A 16,127-nucleotide genomic window follows, 5' to 3' on the forward strand; every position below is an offset into this window, starting at 1 on the left:
TAGTATTATCTAAATATTAAGATATAAATCTTAAAAGCCTCTTTAGATCTTTGTATTTATGAAATTTTCATTTTAAAAATATAACCTCAAAGTACCGAGCCATACAATATCAAGTAGGTATGGGGTATGTCACTGGTATAGTGGTATTATACCCTTTGGTCACTGGTATCATGGTATGTCACTGTCATGTCACGTTGCTAATTGCTTGTTTTGGTTGTGCTACCAACTTGCTACCGATAAATGTATAATTATAATTATAGAATTACTAGCTGATCCAACAAACGTTGTTTTGCCATATATATTATTAACCCCGTTAAAGATTTAACCCCAGATTATTTATCTACGCTTATGTCACGATCTCATAAGTTTTGTACTCTGTAGTCTCCCGCAAGCACACCACTTTTGTCTCCGCAGTTTACCGCGGGTTTGAATTCAACCCCAGATAACTAAATCGTTTTGAAACCATATAATTATGACGAAAATAGAGCTTAAAATAGTTTACAGCCGTATTTTAATACATTCAGTACGAAATTAGTCACCACCACACCAGACCACTGTTTGAAAAAGTACTTCAAAATCTTGATTTTTCCATTAAAAAGCCACAAAGAAAATAAATGTAAAGCACTAGTGGGTTTGTAAATTAAATAGCTAATGCGATTATCACAATCTCTCGATATTTTTGAACAGCGTAACATTGTTACCAACTCGGATAATAATGAATGCTTAAAATGTATAAGCAAGTTATTTTACTCTTTGGCTTAAAATGATGGTCTACCCTTTTTATACAATTTTACGATGAGTCAAATCAGAGTTAATTATTGATTTATTTATAATATTAAACGAATGTAATTATAAATAAGAATATTAAATATTGATTTAAGAAATTACTACATGTATACAGATTAAAAGTGCTTTTATGATTCCAAATCAGAATATTGAAGTGTATTTCTATATACATTTTAATTTTTATCAAATTTTATAATTTTTTTTTCACTACCGAAAGTACCCTATTGGACTAAACATTCATTCACTCTTCATAGAAATTTAACAAGGTTCAACCGGTCAAAGTCCTCCCAAACCCGCCAATTTCTGCACCGTTATGCTATATGTTTGGATATATCGATGCAAAGTTTATTTTATGTACTTTATGAATATTTATAATACTAGTCGAGTCGTCGCTAGTATAGTCGAGGATAAGTAAAATATGTATAGCTTTTTTTCAAAAAAATATCCTGCTTTCTCGCCCTCTTTGGATATTATTGCCCAAAAATATTGTTCTGCATACTAAATTTCATGAAAATCGTTGGAGCTGTTTCTGAAAATCAGATTATAGATGTGTGTATGTAAATGTATTTACTTAAAAGTCTTAATAATTTTTATTTTAACTGTATTCATTCGTTTATGCATTCGGTTCGTATTCGTATTTATTATGTTTTATTTATTTAGGCTACGGTACTAAAGAATATAGCCACCCCCTCTCTTCCCATGGGTGTCATAAGAGGCGACTAAGGGATAACACAGTTCCGCTACCACCTTGAAACTTAAAAAGCCGACTGGTGGTGGGATAACCATCCAACTGCTGGCTTTGAAATACACAGGCCGAAGACGGGCAGCAGCGTCTGCGGTGCGACAAAGCCAGCCCTGCGGTCACCAACCCGCCTGCCCAGCGTGGTGACTATGGGCTAAACACATGAGTTCACGTTATTTTTGGCGTAAACTTGTAGAGGCCTATGACCAGCAGTGGACTGTATAGGCTGTAATGATGATGTCATGATGATGTTTTATTTGTTAGTTGTGAACATGTGATTGATTGATCAACGGGCCACTAACAATTACGTTTACGTTTCGCTTGGATCTCTCAAAGCTTGCCGCACGTAAGCTTCCCTAAGTTCCAGCCAAGTCTTCCAGTTTTCTGCAATAAAATGTATTCGTCGCTGACAATGATGTCATGTCCCGTCACATCCAGGGTCTTAAAAACATCTTCCATCGCATTGGTAAACAGTTTTGGAAGATTACATCCCTTATAAATATACGATATTTTTTGTATTTCATAAGCGGAGCTTTCTGACATTGGAAAGAGTCTTCTGTTCTGGCAAAGGTGCTTGTGCAGAAGGTTTTTCACACCTCCGCCTCATGAGAGATTTCGGGAGAAACATTCGACACTGCTTTACTAATTTCATTGGTGGAAAGTGCCTGCAACTCAGTTTACACATCATCTCTACCGCGTTGTTTGTAATCTCGTCCAAGTTGCTAGTGATTTCCAGTGAATTTAACTGTCAGTGCATTTCCTATTGAAACTGCTCAGATCGACAATGTATTTTAAGCAGCGTTGGTTGAAGGGTAGGTTTCATCAAGTGGCTTCGCTCCTTTCTAATTCATACATTCAGAGTGCCGAGCAACAATCAATGATCTCTGCCAATTTAAGGCCTAATAGCCGCTGCGATATATCTGAATCAATTCTCTTATCCTATTTCGTTTAGCCTATCCCATTTCTCGTCACAGTGTAGGGTTGTGCCATTTCAAACATCTTTAATGTTACTTTTTGAACACGGAGTTTCGCTTTTCAAGTAAAATGACAATTCGAAAGTGCTCTTGGAGCCTATTTGAATAAAGCTATTTTTGATTTTGATTTTGAGTCCAACGTGCGTAAAAAAGTTTTACTTCAAATAAAAATAGGTAAAAAAACTTTTTAAGTTAAACGGTTTTATGTTAAACATACATTGCAATGTTTAAGATAAATGTACTAAAAACCAAAAAATAATAAAATAGATACAGTCGTGGGAATTATAAACATATGCATAGACTAGACTAAAATAAAACCGTGGGGCACGTCAATTGTCTACAATCGTTGATTAAAATGTTTGTTTTGTAATGTTACACTATAATTAGGCAGTTGTTCAACCGACAACGATGGACGTGTGATAAGTAGGGCTAGAATGTGGAAACAAGCTAGCAAGCTCGATTATAAGCGAGTTTTAGGGTTTCATAGTGGTGAGCGAGTAGTACTTTTATCATATGTTTTGTCGATTAAAGACAAACTACGAGCAGTGAAACGATTCCTCGCCAGCCAGCAGTGTGAATGTCCAACGATAAACTAGTTGAAACATCTCTTTTATTTACATGGATTGTATAACTGTTGGAATTTCCATGAGCAAGAAAATAGTAAGTAATTTCCTCACCGTCTGCGGGCCAACTGCCTATTTTAACGACAAATTAAACGATTCTTCTATCGCACATTAAATCGATAATTTGTAGACAATTGACGTGCCCCACGGTTTTATTTTAGTCTAGTCTATGCATATGTTTATAATTCCCACGACTGTATCTATTTTATTATTTTTTGGTTTTTAGTACATTTATCTTAAACATTGCAATGTATGTTTAACATAAAACCGTTTAACTTAAAAAGTTTTTTTACCTATTTTTATTTTCTAGTTTTTAGTTTTTATTTCGCATTCTGTTTAATTCATTTAGTGCTTCATTATTGCAAAGCCCATCTTAAATATTGAGGTTGTATAGTGCACCGTATTCTTCTTGTCAAGCCCTTTTATTTGATACCCATATTGGTGGGATTGATAAAAAATTGTTATCAGACATTTGGTAGCGGCGGCCAGCTTAGATTTCAATTTTGCATAGTAAATTGTATTCTACTTGTTGAGACCTTTCATTTGATACCCATGTTGATGGATTGATAAAACCTAAGTTATCCGCCATTTTGTAGAGGCCGCCATCTTGGATTTTAATTTTATATAGTACATTGATTATACTGGTTGAGCACTTTCATTTGATACCCATATTGATGGGATCGATAAAACCTACGTTATCCGCCATTTTGTAGCGGCCGCCATCTTGTATTTCAATTTTTTATAGTATATTGTATTCTGCTTGTTGAGCCCTTTCATTTGATACCCATATTGATGGGATTGATAAAACCTACGTTATCCGCCATTTTGTAGCGGCCGCCATCTTGGATTTGAATTTTTTATAGTATATTGTATTCTGCTTGTTGAGCCCTTTCATTTGATACCCATAATGATGGGATTAATAAAACATAAATTATCCGCCATTTTGTAGCGGCGGCCATCTTGAATTTATAATGATAATGAATAAACATAATTGTATTGTCACCAAAATCCAAAGTGTATACAAAATTTCAGATTAATCGGTTGACAAGAAGAGGGTGAAATTTGAATTACTAAATTTGACCCAAGAATAATAAAAAATAAATAAAACAAACGGGGTGAGCTAAATAAAACCGTTTAAAAATAATAAAGACCAGCAAATGCGACCCTGTCAACGGGATATCCCCGTTTCCAAGTTTTACAATTTACGTCATGCTTATCAATAGGTGTGTTCGAAAGTCAGATTCCGAAATATTTTTAAAATCATTATATTATAACGTTTTGAAAATAATATGTAATAATAATAATGAAATGAATAAACTTAATGAAATTCTAGTTCTAAGGGTATTTTTTTTAAATGGAGTTAATATATATTTTGGAACCTTTTAAATAAATGGATGCTCTTTCTGAAACAATAATGTATATTTCGAATGTTAATAGTTAAAGTCAAATAAACTTCATTAAAAAAAGACAACAAAGTATAAGAATAGAAAAACCTCAAGTGTTTGAAGTTCAAACTTTGAACAAAAGAAACTACTACATTTAAGAAAGTTTTATCAAGTAAGAAACTTAACTTATTATTCATAATATAAAAATGTTATGGTCAGATGCTGAAAGTCAACCTGTTGATAATTTGTTTAAAAACATTAATTCCATCAACCTCGACGTTATCTCCGAAGTACAAAAAGATGTGGAACCTTACGATATGGTATCGCTGGTATTTCTATTATATGATACTCCCGATACAGCTCTTCAAAAATTGATTTGTTTTGAAAGAATATCGAAGGATGTTGAAACAAATAACATGAATTTGCTTTATGACTGGGTTCTTTACATGCAAAACCCTCGTAACCCTCGACCTACTTGGAAATACGAGTTTCTGGAAGCTCTTACTATATGCAGACTTTACAATGTAATTAGAAAATTGGGATTTGATGTGTCTAAAGTAAAGAAACATTACTTGCCTGAAAATGTTCATGTGACCGTCTACATTGATCCTGTGAAGAAAGCACTGTACAAAATATGTGAAAGTATGACATTTGAGTATTTTTTGAAATTCAAAAGAACTTTAAAGTCCTACAAAATTGACGTTTCTGAACACAACATTTGTGAGATTATCTTTTTAGAGCTTATGAGTAAGAAATTTATAAAGTTAGGACAATATGACAGTGATGCAAAAAAATATAATAATTATTATGATATTGAAGAGCTTGCAAAGATATTTGATAATATTAGCCACTTTAATGAATATGCAAAGCTTCTAAGAGAAATACAAGATCAAATTAACTGCTCCAGTAGTCTCAATCCTAATACGGAAGCTGCGAATACTGTTGTCACTAATCATAAATCAAACTTAAATAGCAATAATATTAAAAAAGAAAACTACACTGCAGCATTTGATGACATATTTGAACAGCTTAATCAGTTACATATGGAGGATGAACCCATTCTGAACCTAAAATCAGATACTAATCAATTAAGAATTGATGCTTATCCTTTGAAGAATAGAAATAGAATTGGCATATGTTGCATTATTAATCAAGAAGTCTTTTATCCATCAAAAGACAGCATCCAATCACACACTTCTGTCTTATCTGACCGTTTAGGTTCCACTCTCGATCTTCTTGCTTTAGAGAAAACAATGACAGCCTTAAACTTTGTCGTGAAAAGTGAATCTAACTTAAACAAAAAAGAAGTGTTTCAGTTTATAAATAAAGTAGTTAGGGAAGATGTTCATACTGATGATAGTGTATTTATACTTTGTATAATGTCTCACGGTGTAAGAGGGCATGTATATGCAGCAGATTCAACTAAAATAAAAGTTGACGACATATTAAGTTTACTTGATTCAGATGAAGTTTCTAAGCTCCATGGCATACCTAAAGTTGTATTACTCCAAGCATGTCAGGTTCTCCCAGATCATAATATAAATATTCGCATAAAAGCAGATGGTCCTAAATCAAACTTCTACTTAAAAAAGTTACACTTTCTTATATACTGGGCTACAGCACCAGAATATGAAGCCTTTAGAATCGAAGATAAAGGCTCATTATTTATACAATGTATATGTGGAATTATTAAGAAAATGGCTGAGCATGAACATTTGTCTGACATTTTTACTAAAGTGACAGATATGGTTACAACAGTATGTACTCAATTGCAGCGTTCTCAAGTACCTATTTTTAAATCAACATTGAGAAAGAAACTGTATCTTAAATAGATTGCCTGTCTGTTCTTAATTAAAGGTATGTTTAATTTTTTGCAAAAATTGAATTTTATAATAGCAGTAATTTTTAGAAAAACTTATAAGAAAAAAAACAGATATATTGGTAAAATATACGGCTTTTCAAAATTCGATATTCAATAGTCAACACCTTTCAAATGTGTACTTTGTAAAAGAACTGTAAAACATTGGTATCAATTGTCTCCAAATTCATTTACTTATATTCATTGAAACTGTTACCAATAAAGTTACTGTTAAAAATAAAGGTTAAAGTGTAAAAAAACATGAATAGATAAAAAATGTCTTAATATTATTTTGTATAATTTAATACTTCTTTAATATATTACATGTTTTCTTACATTTTAATTCCTATTTAATCACCATTCTGTATTGTTATTAGATTACTATACTAGCCATAAAATTACAAGTTTTTCTTATATAAGATAAATACTAAGGCTACATTAATTACTATTAACAATCTCTCTGGTGTAGTAGCGTGATTTGTCACCTACAACACTGACAGTTTGCGAGTTTGATTCCCACTAGGGATGAATATTTGTATTTGTACAAATATTTCTTTCCGGTTTAGATGTCTGTCCTTGTGGGTCTGACCACCGTGTCTTGGAGAGCATGTTAAGCCGTCAGTCCTGTGTTATTATAAATATCTGATAGCAATTGTTTATAATTAATTGTTATAGTACGGGGAACATATCCGCAAACCTACAGTGGAGCAATGTGGTGGATTAAGCTCCAATCCTTCTCTACACGGAGAAAGCCTACTAAGCCAAGCAGTGGAATCTTATAGGCTGAATGCAATATATTTACCATTATAAATTATTTTATTAAAAGTAATATTTTTATATTAGCTGAAATGTAAACACTGTTTTATAATTTAAAAAAAAAATACTCTTTTATTAACTATGAATAGAATAGTATTTATTATATTATTTATTTAAATTATATTTAAAACACAAATGTTTTATGTTTAATGTGTGCAATAATTATGAATACTTTTTGTTTGTATATTTTCAATTAAGCGGTTTCAATTAAGGAGATTAACCAAGTCTTTCTATATTTTTTGAAATATCAGCTTTTGTGAAGTCCATAACAGCTTCTTCTAAGGCTTTTCTTTCATCATCCGTCCTCAGTTTTGACCACATTTTATCCAAATAAGCCCGTTGGTGTTTTTGTATAAACTTAAAACTATGTTTCATAGTGGCACTCACATGTAGAGTTTTTAAAATAACATCTAATTTACCAACTTTAGTTATAAAAGGTAAACTACTCGTCACAAATCTGTGTGGTCCATGTCTGGACCTTATGATTGCTATTCGAGTATTTTCATTGCAATATTTTGTAACGAATCCATTTTTGACTGCAGCTAATCCAAAATCGCCGTGTAGTTGTTGAAGTTTTTCTAAAATTGTGTCATTAAGTACACTTGACTTTAAATAAATTGGTTTATATTCTGGTAACTTTGGTACAATTAGTTCAACTGTAATATACCTAAAAATATGCAGAATTTTTCAGACATTAATATATAATAAAAATATTGGCTATGATGTACAATACAGGTAGATTTTTTTATCGGAGGTTAATTTTTTGTTATTTCTGACTTTACCTTAATTCCGGTGCTGCGGTAAGTGTACTCATGCTCCGTACTGCGACTATCACGCGTTATTTTCGAACAAATTTACGTAAAAACGATCTTTACTGCAACATCAAAATACGATACAAACTGACCTTTAACGACTGACAAATCGACACTTTTAAACAAAATAACGCGTCAAACATAATATTCTAATAAAATTAGTAACATTGCGTGCTAGAATATAGGTTTAGAAATTCGAAAAATACCCAAAACCGAATCGGAGCACCCCACTCACCCGGAGCTCACGGTCCACGTGGTTTTGGTCTGCTCTACCCCTAAGAGTGTTTTTTTTTAAGCCGGAGGCGCGGAGGGAGGGCAGCCCGCGAACGAATGCGTAGAGGAGCGGCTGAGGCTGAGCGAACGGGAACGGGGCATGAGTGATCGTGCTTTTGCACGCAAGGGCGGAACGGCTGCACTTCCCGTAACGCCGGAGCCAAGCGTTACTCTAACCTTAAAGGTATCGATATCTCTGTAACAGCGGGGTTTAACAAAAATTTAACTTCCGATAAAAAAATCTACCTATATTGTACAAAATAACCAAAATATTAATTTTTATCGCATAAGGTTATTGATAAATTAATAAAAAAATTAAATAAATTTGTTAAGTCTAGAAAATACAATTACCTATGTTTGAAGCGGACCATTTTTAACAGCAAATGTTTACTGTCTCTGTAAGCCAAATAACTAGTTAAATACCAGTTTAAACTAATTTTTGACTAATATAATTAAATTACTTTCTAGGGTAATAATGCTATTTTTTTAGTCTAATTTTTGGTAAACTTGATATTTATATATGTATACCAAAATACTCTGTTATTTTTTTTGTTGAAAGGTTATAATATGCTATTCAACCACGTTAATTTATTATGTAAACGAAACGTAGTTAATTGTATATAAATTTGAAATACAGCGAAACAACAAATAAACAACCAATTGACTGATGTTGTTTTAAAATTTATCCCCAATAGGGAAAGGCAAAGGACTATAATCCATACAGCCTAGTCTGAATTTGTAAGTTTCGTTCTGATATATCAAAAGGCCGGAGCCAAGTCTGAAGTAACTTTATTGTTCTTCTGATTCGATGACTGGTAGAGTAAGGCCGAAACCAAGTCTGAAATTTCATATTTTCGTCTACTCTTCTTTGTCTATAAGTGATAGGCGAGGTCGAAACCAAGTCTGTAATAGGCCGAAGCCTGAAATATCAAAATAAAATTTCACATCCGATGAATGAAGGTCCTGATCCTGTTTCAAATATCATTGATAGTATTGCAAATAAATTCAAATATACTAGTATAGTTATCCAAATTAGTCAATAAATCTTGTGTATTGCGCGGGACATTTTTTGGTCCAGAAGTTGATAACAAGTTGGCTATAAATAAGAGGCGTTCCAGATTAAAAGCGGAGCATTCAAAAAATATGTGATCTAAAGACTGTGTAGAGTTGTTGGTGCAATGTGGGCAAACGGGCGATGAGATGATACGCATACGATTCAAATGTGCATTAAATCTGCAATGTCCAAATCTCAAGCGGCATAGTATTGTATAATATTTTCTGCTTCTATGTTGATGCGATTTAGTAAACCAAGGACTTTTTCCAATATCTTGATTTATCTGAGCATACCAAGATCCTTTTCTTAACAAGGTTTGTCGCCAAAGATCACGCCAATCAGATAGGATTTTTGATTTAATAGCAACTAATAGATCAGTGTATGGTACGGCAACATTCTCATCAACAGGGCTGCCGCTGTCACTGTCAACAATTGAACGTGCCAGAAAGTCCACATGTTCATTTCCCCTTACTCCTATATGTGAAGGTGTCCACAATAATTTGATGTTGTAGTTTCTTCTGGATAGTTGATAAAGGAGATGTCTTATTTCTAAAATGATGAAGTTTGTATTAGCACTGAATTGATAATTATCTAAAGCCTTTAGAACGCTCATACTGTCAGTAATGATCAGCCAATATTGATTAGTTTGTTTTTTAATGAATTCTAGGGCAGCAGTAATTGCTAGAGCTTCAGCTGTAAATATTGATATCTCCTTTTTCAATCTGACGCCTTGGCCAAACTTCAGATGAGGTACATAATAGGCCATGGAAACATTTATATCATTTTTTGATCCATCTGTGTAAACTTGTTTGAACTTATCAGAGTATTGTGCTATGAGGTTGTAAACTTCCTGGCGCTCTTTTAGCTTATGGTCAATAATAATATCGATTTGATTAATAAGACAGTCAAACTCCTTTTCGTAACACATCCAATTGCTAGAACTGTGTATTTTGTGTTGGTTATTTAGATTTAACATGAATGAATATTCGAAGAGAATAAATGGGTTATTAGAAGTTAATGGAGCATTTACAGGATATTTACTATGTAAGTAATTAAGCTTTTTAATTAGAGGATGATTACTAATGGAAAACAGTTTTAGCAAAAAACAGTATTTCAAATATTTAAATCTAAGGTGTAAAGGGGAAATGTTGCACTCGACCTGTAACGAATTAATTGGGGTTGTTTTCATGGCGCCAGTGATAAGTCTCAGGCTGTGATTTTGAATAATATTTAATTTGTTAACCAACTTGTCATTAGCAGAAAAACATAGAAATCCATATTCAAAATGACTGCGTACAAGAGATTTATATAGGGTAAGAAGGATTTTTGGATCAGAACCCCAATATGTTTTTGCAAGAGACTTTAAAATATTAAGAGCCTTAAGAGCTCTATCAACTATGTGGTCTACATATTTGTTCCATGATAAGTTATTCATGAATATAACACCTAAAAATTTAACTTCATTTGTGATAAGAAGAGATATATTATTATAGTTTATTTTAATTCTTTCAGACCCTACTTTATTAAAAACTATGACTTTAGACTTTTCAAAGCTAATGTCCAATGCAAGATAATTAAAATAAGAATTTAATTTAACTAAAGCTTCGTTTAACTTAAGATTTAGGGTAGTTATATTATTACTAGAACAATAGACTACCAAATCATCAGCAAACTGTAAATTGTATATATGAGAGCCTAGAATTAAGTTTAATCTATGTATATAAAGTGTGAAAATCAATGGACTCAAAATGCTACCTTGACATGTACCTTTATGAGAAAGCCTTGGACCAATAAGTCTATTATTATACTTAACAAATACCTTCCTACTGTGCAAAAAATTAAAAATCCATTGTATAACTTTTACAGGTAAACCAATCGCAGCTAATTCCGTGGATAGAATATGATGGTTAACATTATTAAAGGCTCCAACTACATCGAAGAAAACTCCAGCGAGAGCTTGCTTTGATTGTATAGCATTATAAATATCAAGATGTAAGTGAGCAATGCTCTCCCTTGAAGACCTGCCTCTTCTAAAACCAAACTGATTAGAAGGTAAAATATGATTAGACTCTATGAAATGTTCCAATCTTTGTTTTAAAAGTTGTTCAAATATTTTTCCCATGCAAGAAGTCAATGCTATAGGTCTATATGAATCAAAGTTAAACTTGTCCTTGTTGGGTTTTAAGATAGGTACTAAACAATCAACCTTCCAATCCATAGGAATAAGATTATGCTCCCAAAGAAGATTCAGGATATTTAATAAAATTAGTTTAGATTGAGAAGACAGGTGTTTAAGCATTTTATATGAAATGTAGTCAAGGCCAGGTGTAGAGTCTTTTCTGGATGAAATAGCAGAATTTAATTCGACAATGGTAAAAGATTTTATAATAAAATTTTGATTAGGAAGAATATGGCAGAAAGAATTAAGATTAAAGGCTGGCTCTACAGTATCTGGAGTATATTTTTTGAGAAAATCAAAGATCCAAGAATAGTCAGAGTTGTTATGGGAAGGTGGAGAATAGCTTTTGTTAAATTTTCGCATATACGTCCAAATGACTGATATAGGAGTCGATCTGTTAAATTGTTCACAAAGTTTTATCCAACTGTTTCTTCTCTCATTTCTGATAATATATTTTTTGGTGGCTTGTAGTCTTTTAAAATTAATGTAATTAGCCTCAGTGGGATCAGATTTAAAAGTCAAATAAGCGTTTTTGCTATTTAATACGGCTTTGGTGCAATTGAAATTCCACCAAGGAAGAAGTTTTTTTTTTTTTATTTAAGTTAGAAGGAGAGCATGAAGATAAAGCTGTATTAACCAAAGAGTGCTTAGAAATAGAAGATGATTTCCACAGTGCTGAGTGTAAAATATCTGTAAATTTTGTGTAGTTATGAAGGGGGTCTTGTGTATCAAGAGAAAATTCAGTGAGCAATAGTTGGACATTTAAATTATAAATGTTCCAATCAACGTTGTTCAGGTTAGGGAAGCAGGGTAGTGAGCTACTATTGGGAATAGGAGTGGCATTGTAATGATTGTTATTAAGTAAAATTTTTGTGATTACAGGAAAGTGGTAGCTGCCTAAGGGATCGTCATGTACTGACCAGTCACACTCTAGAGCCAATGAAGGTGATACTATGGTTAAGTCAAGAGCATTCTGTCTCCATATGTGCGAACCAACAGTGGTCATACTTCCGTCATTAAGTATAACCAAATTATTGTTATTGATAGACTCTAAAATGTCTTTGCCTCGACAATTAGAAGTAGAACAGCCCCAGGCTGAGTTTAGGCCATTAAAATCTCCTGCTAGGAAGATTGGTTCTGGTAAACTTTTAATTAACCTGTCTAGTTTAGATTTAGAAAAAGCAGGATTGCAATTAGTTGGACTGTAAAAGCTTATGATAGTAAGTTCTTTGTTGCTAGAGTATTTTATACGAACAACAACATTTTGAATGGAGTCATCATAAAAAGTATCAATTTTAGAATAAGAAATAGAGCTATGTATTAATATGGCTACGCCATTGTGGGTGTTTCCTGAATCAAGACGAATTACATTGTAATGACGTATCTTAAATTTTTGACAAGGCTTTAACCAAGTCTCACAAATTAACGCAATGTGAATATTTTTGTCCAAAAGGAAATAATTAAAAATATGTTGATTGTGTAGAATACTCTGAGCATTCCATTGCACAATATTTAAAGTATCCATAAAGTACAAATTATTTATTAGTAACCTTTTTTAATGTATCTTGCAGGACATTTTTAATATTTTGGGAAGAGATAGGTATTTCATTATTTTTGTTTAGTGTTATAAGTTTTACTAAAGCTTCTGTAATAGATTTGAGTATTATTTCGGAATTTAAAAGAGATAAGAACTGATCAGTTTTGTTTAATGATGGAAAGTGAGAGCTGTTTAAAACATCAACAAAGCTTTTTTTCTGAAATTTATCTCTGTTAAGCTGGATTTTTTCTTTTTTAACAGGGCATGCAGGGGATATGGCAATGTGATTGCCAGAGCAGTGACAGCAACTGGCTGCAGTATAAGGAGTCTGACAATCTTTAAAATTGTGACCTTCGCCACAAATGCTGCATCTTTGTGAATTTTTACAGAATTTTGCAATATGACCATATCTTAAACACTTTAGACACTGCTTTACTGGCGGGATGTACTGCCGTACTTCGAACCGCCAGCTGTTGAGGTCCACACTATCTGGTAAATTGGGACAGGAAAAGGTTATAGAAATTGTTTTTGTGGGGATTAATTTTATTTCTCCATTTTCTCTTACACGTCGCATAAATCTACGTATAGATATAATATTTTTCGTGCTAGTTAGAGCTGAATATATTTCTTTATTGGATAATTCTATAGGCACATGAGAAATTACCCCAGTGACCTCTGTAGCGGCAGCCGGAAGGGAAGCTTTAAGTTTGTACCCATCAAGATATTTTTTGTTGCCTAAGACCGCGTTAGCAAAAGCAGGTCTATCAAAGATAACTCCAACTTTACTTTTATTAATGCGTTTTAGTTGTTTCACGCCTTTATTATATTTTTTTATGCTATTAGCGAGTGTCATCATGTCTCTTGTTCCGATTGGCTTGTCAGCCTCTGTACTCTCCAGGAATACAATATAGTCAAAATTACCCCCGTTCTCAGGGTAGTGCCGCACGTAATCGGCTACCCGAAACGGGGCATACCTTTCGGCGTCTGTTAGCTCAACAGATTTTATGGACTCGGAGTCGGAGCTCAACGAGTCGTCCTCAGCGTTACCTTCCTCCTTCTTTTTCCTTTTCTTACTTCTCCCCATCTCTTGATTAATTTATAAGTATTTATTTATAAAAAACTCCAGTGAATGAATTATAAAATTAATAGAATATTTTTGAAAAAAAAAGACCGCCTTTTCACTTCAAAGTTCCCGCGCTCTCCCAATTGACTGAATTGGCAACTATAGACTGCTATAGATTATATAAGTACAGAACTATAGACAATATAGACTATGATCTATAAGATATCGATAGTCTATTTCTTCGTACCTTCGTGGTCTATTACTTTGAGGTGAGTAATATTATATCATTGGACCTACCCCACCCCAGCCTGCAAAATAACGATATTTGTAATAAAAAAAATACTAATAGATAGATTTTCAATAGCTCAATTCAACTACGTTGTCCTTTTAAATTGCTCACCTTAAATTATGTAATTAAAAATCAAAAAAGTCGTTGAAAAATATTAATTTATCAATAATTTCAAACTCCTATATCTTTTGATGTAAACAATATTTTTAATTGCTCAATATGAAACATTTATATTAATCACTTATAAGTAGTTCAAAAATATATTTTTTTTACAATTTATTTACCAGTGTCATCACGGAGTCACGGAGGAGCGTGCGTTACGCTATTCCGTGGCATATATTTATTTAGAACCATATTAAAAATTAAATTGCATGCAGTATATTTTAAACATATTTACACTACAATACTTATTTATTTATTTATTTATTTTTTTATTTTAAAAAGCAAACTTACAACATACATATAAAAATTTTAAAATTACAAATATGTAATAACAAAGTATCTGATATGCATGTCACTTACAAGTGTATAAAACATAAGATACTATATTATTACTAACATTATTTCAAACCACAATTCTGACGAATTCAACGAACCATTTTTTCGACGCAACGCGCGCTTCACGTGGACGTACTCGCGGGCAACAGTTAGTGTATTATAAAACAAAGTCTCCAAAAGCGTATGTGATCGATGCCCTCAAAATGTACCGAACGGATTTTCATGCGGTTTCACCAATGGAGAAAGGGCTTCAAGAGGAAGGTTTCTGGAACGGCTAAGCCGATTTTGATGAGAGTTTCACTGGAAGTATGCCGGAAAAATATTATGTAGCTAGTAAATAATATATTAGTTAATTAGTAAAATGATAGAGAATGTTATATTAGACAACTACAGAACACAATTTTTATCAAGTTTAATTTTATAATATTATTAAGGGTTTGTTTCACCAGTAGTGGATAACTCTTTTTGACTATGATGTTCAATAAAAAGATAAAGTTCATTTTTAACCGACTTCCAAAAAAGGATGAGGTTCTCAATTCGACTGTTTTTTTTTATGTATGTTACATCAGAACTTTTGACCGGGTAGACCGATTTCGACAAATTTTTTTTTAATCGAAAGGTGGTGTGTGCCAATTGGTCCCATTTAAATTTATTTGAGATCTAACAACTACTTTTCGAGCTATATCTAATAATGCGTTTTTACTTGACGCTTTTTTCGTCGACCTACGTTGTATTATACCGCATAACTTTCTACTGGATGTACCGATTTTGATAATTCTTTTTTTGTTGGAAAGGGGATAGGAAAACCAGGATCTGATGATGGGATCCCAGAGAAATCGAGGGAAACTCTCGAAAATCCGTAATAACTTTTTACTGGGTGTACCGATTTTGATAATTCTAAATTTAATCGAAAGCTGATGTTTGTCATGTGGTCACGTATAAATTTTATTGAGATCTGATAACTACTTTTTGAGTAATCCTTGATAACGCGTAGTTACTTGACTATTTTTTCGTCGATCTACGTTGTATTACTCGTCGATATAATTGAAGTCGGCTTTTTTTCGTTTGCGAGCAAATACAATTATTCTATTCAATATTTCAAAGTAAATTTGTATAAAAAAATTGTTTGAGCTTTGAGAATACAAATAGTGCGATTCATCTACTCTACACCTAAATGAAAATTGTAATAAAAATATCTCTTAATTCATTTAACACTTTAGATATTTCATGTAATAATT

General features: G+C 32.6%; 2 protein-coding genes across 2 annotated transcripts; one reads left to right on the forward strand and one right to left on the reverse strand.

Moving 5' to 3' along the window:
- The first annotated feature begins 4,644 nt into the window (after positions 1 to 4,644).
- On the forward strand, positions 4,645 to 7,243 carry LOC123653421 (caspase-8). The gene is made up of 2 exons (XM_045589415.1): positions 4,645 to 6,367; positions 7,044 to 7,243. Exon 1 carries the CDS (start codon positions 4,717 to 4,719, stop codon positions 6,340 to 6,342), a length of 1,626 nt encoding a protein of 541 aa, XP_045445371.1. The 5' UTR covers positions 4,645 to 4,716; the 3' UTR covers positions 6,343 to 6,367; positions 7,044 to 7,243.
- Positions 7,244 to 7,366: 123 nt separating this feature from the next.
- On the reverse strand, positions 7,367 to 8,931 carry LOC123653968 (ribonuclease P/MRP protein subunit POP5). The gene is made up of 2 exons (XM_045589936.1): positions 8,621 to 8,931; positions 7,367 to 7,851 (listed from the first exon to the last, which is right to left on the reverse strand). The coding sequence occupies exons 1-2, from the start codon at positions 8,638 to 8,640 to the stop codon at positions 7,401 to 7,403; spliced, it is 471 nt and encodes a 156-aa protein (XP_045445892.1). The 5' UTR covers positions 8,641 to 8,931; the 3' UTR covers positions 7,367 to 7,400.
- Positions 8,932 to 16,127: the final 7,196 nt, after the last annotated feature.

The sequence above is a fragment of the Melitaea cinxia genome, chromosome 5 (genome assembly GCF_905220565.1).
Source record: "Melitaea cinxia chromosome 5, ilMelCinx1.1, whole genome shotgun sequence".
NCBI lineage: Eukaryota > Metazoa > Arthropoda > Insecta > Lepidoptera > Nymphalidae > Melitaea > Melitaea cinxia.

What these genes read in the sequence shown, in the direction of transcription:
- LOC123653421 (XM_045589415.1), top strand. Translation starts at nt 4,717, where the DNA reads ATGTTATGGTCAGATGCTGAAAGTCAACCTGTTGATAATTTGTTTAAA.
- LOC123653968 (XM_045589936.1), bottom strand. Translation starts at nt 8,640, where the DNA reads ATGGTCCGCTTCAAACATAG. An exon ending in ATGGTCCGCTTCAAACATAG is followed by an intron (nt 7,852 to 8,620) that starts GTAATTGTATTT and finishes GCATATTTTTAG; the next exon opens with GTATATTACAGTTGAACTAA.